Consider the following 5,683-nt stretch of genomic DNA (forward strand, 5'->3'; position numbering starts at 1 on the left):
GCCCCACCCCAGGCTCCAGCTCAAAATCTTAGTAGGCCTGCACAAGTAAGCCAACCTTTCAGAGGATTAATCCCTGCAGGAACTCAGCACAGCATGATTGCTGCTACTGGAAAGGTATATTATTTAAATTTGGGCAACAATGAAAATGACTAATATATGCTACTTTCATAGTATCCGGAAGTGGTGAGCTTGCTGCAAGGGGTTTTTTGCAACTAAAGTCCTTGTCCTAATGATCTTAGAATGTAGCTTTACACATGGTATGACAAGGAAGGAAAGTAGCAAATAGCAGGGGAATGGCAAGGATTCATCTCCACTCAAGGCATCCTTCTTCTGACAAGACTCTTGAGAAATCTGAACAACTCAGCTGATTTATTTCCTTTCCTTTGAGAGCTTCCTGGCCCACTTTAGATACAAATGGGATGCATTAACAAGGGCAAATGGGTCTTGGACACATGGTCACAACTGGAGGTACCATCCAGCTCCTCTCAGTGCCTGCCTCCCAACTCTCCTTTACCATACCTTTTCAGGGACCTTTTTCATAATATCCCCTATTTGCATCCTAATCCCAAAGAGACATCCAGTAAATGAAATTCTTTGAAATTTGGTGCCCTGCTGCACATTCCACAACCAGTCTCCTTCAGAGCCATCCTTCAAAGTCCTGCATGTTTAGAGTTCCATAGTTTAGAGGAGACTGTGTGTGGTAGGTGCACTCCACCCTTGTGGCCCTTGCTGCAAAGCACAAGGAGCCAGTGGGCTTGTGTTGCTCTCTAGTGATGCTGCTTGCCAGAAAAATCTTCAAGCTTGGGCACCTGAGATGCCTGTGTTATCTTTTGGATTCAACACCTATTGCATGCTTACTTGCCATTAAGGCAGGGGCAGGCAATTATTTCGTGCGGAGGGCTGCTTCCTGAGTTTTGGCAAGCCATTGAGGACAGCGTGACAGGCAGCCAGGGGCAGCTAAATGTTAATTTTCTAAATTTTTTTTAGGGCCCCCGCGGGCCAGATAGAATGGCCTGGCAGGCCGCATTTTGCCCAACCCTGCGTTAGGGGGACTGGACACTGATCAGGTACCCCCTTCAAATTTTGTATTTGTTCCCATCTGTGTCACCTGTGCAATATGCAGATGGATAAGACATCTTGCAAATCTCCGGTTACTGTAAGGTAACCTCTGTTATGCTAAATTTTAATTGTGGTTGAGAGGAGATTGACCAGTGAGACCGGTCTAGTCACAACTTGAAAGCTTTATTAGGATACATATTAACAAAGACTTATTTGCATCAATAAAGGCAGTGCTTATGTAGCCTTGGATCCAGGGAAGAAATAAGTCCACTGGCCAGGCTTCTGTTTCATTTGGGACTTGAGTTGGTTTGCTGAGCTCCGGATGGGACCAAATTTTGATATTCAAAAGTAGAAGTCCAGTCTAGCTATTTCAAGTATTTATAGATGGCTGGTTTTAGAAACTCTTAGAACAGAATTAAACTAGGTTTCTTGTGGACCCTGGAAGGTGTTAGTTAGTTGGGATTTACATCCCTGTGAAAGCAAATGGAGTAACAAGTTTCACACTGCTCTGTTACTACTTCACCTTAGTTTACAGTCTGACGAGGCTGCTTTGTTTTTTGCAATTTATCTAAACGTTCTAACAAAAACACAGCAAAATAACACTCAGTACATTTGACTACATAAATTACTACTTGTAAGATTTTAAGATAAAACTATAATATAATGTATATAGCCTATTTGACCCATGGTTCTTCCTCATCTTTGTGTTCTGTTTGATTATGTCTAGTTAAATATATGGATGGCTTCCTTTTCTTTGCTGACCAAACCTTTTGCTGCATCTACAAAGGTTCATGCTGCAGTCACTTGGCTGCAGGCTTTTGAGGCATTCTGTTTCAGCTACAGTCCTGTAGCTTTGGCTTGGACCTCTTGAAAATGGCCATGCCTGGCAACAACATATCCAAGGCTTATGCCTATTATAGGGCCTACAACCTCTTTTAAAAAATAAGTGAATAAATAAGCCTAGAGCAATCTGTATGGGAATAGGAGGTTCATGATTATGGTACTTTTGTCTAGAAACTACGGTAGCAAATAAAAGATGGAAATTATTCTGATCACATGTCCAACAATATCTCAGATAGCAGTGGTCTTGATCCAGACTGTTTTCCAAGGCAGGGCCACAATTGGACCACAGGGATCCACTGTTCCCCTATGAATCTGGATATTCTGCTGCTAAATGACATGTTACTTCTTGCTTCCATTATTTTGGATATTGTATTGTGTCCTTATTTTTTAGAGTTAACTCTCTGTAACTGGATTATTTTGTGGAGCTCTTCATTTCTGCATAAATTAGAGCTGGACTGGAACATTGAGGCTCAACATTTGTTGGTCAGCTTCAGTCAGTGAGGGCTAAATAAAGTCATTTGCTGCCAAGAGTCGAGGTCCAAAAACCTGGAGGGATTCTGGACTTAATTTATTATATAAGAAGCTAGAAATCTGAAAAGCTTGAAATGTCACGGCAAAAAATAAGAGTTCCTTGTGGTAAAGGAATTGCTCTTGATGAGGGCCTCGGGTAGGAGGATCTCATTGTGTTGAAAGTTCTTGCGCTTGTTTGTGGGGTTTTTTTACTGCTGTTTTTCTTTCCAGTGGATATATTTGGGTTAAACTATCAGTGCAAGATAGTTGGTAGATATAATTTAACTTTGCCATTATGAAAATAGCACTTGTAAACTGTTTATTTTCTTCAGATGTCAGAAATGGATCTGAAGGCCTTTGGAAGCGGCATTGATGTTAAACCAGGAACTCCTCCAGTTACTGGTAGAAGTACCACTCCAACCTCCAGTCCATTCCGGTAAATAAGCCATTTTAAACTCAGATTTTCTTTAAATTAGCGTATTGTGAAGCAGTATTTGTAGTTTGATAATGGATAAGTAGCCAGTTGCCAGTCCTTGTTCAACTACTTGATGCTTTTAGGGTCAGGTTACTGGGCTAGATAGCCCATGGACTGATGTTGTATGGCAACTTCTTTCAGCTCTTTTGAAAGTGGTGAGAGTTAAGGGGCTAGCAGTGCTTCTAAATTACATCATTTAATTAGCAATCTTAACATAAGAACAACACTGCTATATGCTATCAGTTAGGCCAAGTGAAGTATAACTCCCAAAACCAAAGAACCTCGACTCCAAAGCCTTAAAATTGAATGCTTTAAGTGATATTAGAATGGAACTCTTAAAAATGAGTAATGGATGTAAAAACAGCTGATAGCAAAGACCTTACTTAGGGTAGTGCTAGAGTAAGTTCTTCAGAGATGTTGCTTTGTTAGCTTCGCTGAGAATAGTAACTGCCTATGCAGTACATAAACTAAAGCACATGCAAGTTGCATCTCAAAGAATGAGTATTATGGCAACATCTCTGAAATGTTAGTTTGCAAATATTGTGTGATTACAGTTCTTAAAACTTGGAAATAAATACATACACAATTTGCAGGCCTATTTGGCTGTAATAGGAAAGAGTTAAGAACTTTTCAGGGAAATGTATAAGTCAAATGTAATGTTGCTGATGCAAAATATTCTTTCTTGATGTGCCCACAGTATTGCTTGAGGGGTCAACCTTTTAATTAGGCAGAATAGGGTAGAGAACAAAGCATCCCGACTATCAGTGCATATTAGAAGTGCCTGGAAATCAGAGAAAGGACTTTAGTTTGCATAGCTCTTAAAGACAGTTTAAGTATTTAATCGGGTGGAGATAGCTCTTTTCCTTTCATACAAATCTGATATGTGACAATTTGGACTTCCACAATAGTTGGTAGAATTTTCGGATTCCTTTGATATCCAGGAGATGAAGATTGCAGTCATTTTCAGACCACACCTCACCATTACTCCAGAGGAGGCAGAGATTTGGGTTTTCCAAAGTCTGCTTTTTCAATTAATGGGCCTTTAAATAGGTCATGTTGTAACCCAGCCAGATTGCACCTGGAGTGAGAAGAGCGTGTTTTCAGAAACTCTAAGAAGGCAATGACTTCTGCAGGCCCTAAAGTCAGAAATGGATGCAGAAATAGAGCTAGAAAGTTCTGAAGATTTCAGTGGACTATAAAGTGCACTTGAGGACTACAAATCATAGTTGAGATTCATTTTTGGACAGTGTTCACTACATTTCACCTGCAGCTGCACTTGATATTTTGTGAATCTATGCTGTTTCTCCATGAACTGTTTTGTTTGACTATAATTTTCACCATGCATGCAATGGAGGGACACATCCAAAGTATTTTCATACTGACATGTTTGGTGTATTGGAAACAAGCATATCTTAGTCATAGATGTTTTTGTTCAGATACGCTAATGTAAGTGGTGTTGTGGCAGTTGCATGCTGGGGCTTGGGGGTCTGAACTTATGGCTTGATGTCTGTGCCCTGGTTCTGAATGAAGCCAGTTAATCCTGCAGTGCCTTTTTAATATCCAGCTCCTTGGGTTGCTTTAGATTTCAAATCATCCCAAATTTCTTTGCATAATGTAGTTTAAAAAGTGTTTTCAATGTCAGCAAGTTGCTAAATTGCTTGCCATCAATTTGCTAGGCAGATAGTTGACCTTTTTTGTTTTTCTTCATAACTTCCAAAATCTTTTAGTTTCATTTGTGCAGGTTAGATTTCTACTGCATTATACTGACTGTGTTTAGGTGCTTGTGTACAGAATCAGTTGTATTTGGCCCTAGTAAGAGGGAATTTTGGAGGAAAGTTTCTGGAAACATTTCTACTTTTCCTCGTTTTCATATCTCTGTAAGAAATGTAACTGCTTTTCTTCAAAAATAAAAAGTTGTGATTTATAGTACATGCATTGCTTGTATCTTTGTGAAATTATCTACTTCTGTGAAAGACTGCAATTGAAACAGAACTTTCACTGAGATCACTGAATGTTGAGCCTGCTTCAGGACTATGGAAATAAATATGGATGTATGGTTAAATACTCAGTTGGAAAATGCTGAAGTCTGCATTCTCACACAGCTTTGCTCTCCCCCTTGTGGATACGTTATGGTTTTTGAAATGCAGTATCTCCAGAAACTTTTAATACAAACTAAGTACACATGTTCAGTATTTGGTAATAGTTTATTCTCTCACGCTTGCTTAACTTACTGTTTAGCAGTTCACATGTATCCTCAGATTCTAGAAAGAAAGCTAATGTGTACTATCCTGTGCCTATAGGAGTGTGTGCTTATCAAAAGATGCTGGACATTGAAGGCTTGAAGTTAACTCTAATTTTGGTACTTTTTCACTTTAGAAATGAAGATCATCCAATCAATGGGATAAATGCCCTTCAGATATGTCCTTTTAATTACAAGTGTATATATATATATATTTGCAATTGCTATACTTAGCAGAAGAGCAAAAATAAAAATGTCTTTTCAGCAAACTATAAACCTCTTCAGTTATACTGACAGTACAACATACAAATTACCTAAACTGAGCAGTTTCTTCCACTCTGGCAATTTTCACTGAAGATGTGGCTTATAATTAAGTTGAACATCCCTTTAATGATACAACTTTTGTGCTCCATTAGTACAGTTGTTGTGATATCATTGGGAGAAGATTTTGTTGGGGGTGGGGAGGTGGAAAAGAAAAAAAAAAAAAGAAAGTTCTGTCTCCAAAGTTGGTGTCTTGCTCAGTTGCAAAAAAAAAAAAAAAAAAGGAAACGTGAAAT

General features: G+C 39.0%; 1 protein-coding gene across 14 annotated transcripts in view; it reads left to right on the top strand.

The window, feature by feature from the left end:
• The window catches only part of PRRC2C (proline rich coiled-coil 2C), a 95,342-nt gene that overhangs the window by 82,536 nt on the left and 7,123 nt on the right, over window positions 1–5,683 (top strand). For 12 of the 14 annotated variants that reach the window (XM_019501913.1, XM_019501919.1, XM_019501916.1 and 9 more), the window contains 2 exons: window positions 13–114; window positions 2,745–2,848. In XM_019501913.1, coding sequence (XP_019357458.1) covers window positions 13–114; window positions 2,745–2,848 — 206 coding nt within the window. Of the gene's footprint in view, window positions 1–12; window positions 115–2,744; window positions 2,849–3,795; window positions 4,819–5,683 lie in introns of those variants that run through there. The other 2 variants (XM_019501926.1, XM_019501927.1) reach the window with 2 other exon arrangements.

Source organism: Gavialis gangeticus, unplaced genomic scaffold, assembly GCF_001723915.1.
Source record: "Gavialis gangeticus isolate Ggan-Ray unplaced genomic scaffold, GavGan_comp1, whole genome shotgun sequence".
NCBI lineage: Eukaryota > Metazoa > Chordata > Crocodylia > Gavialidae > Gavialis > Gavialis gangeticus.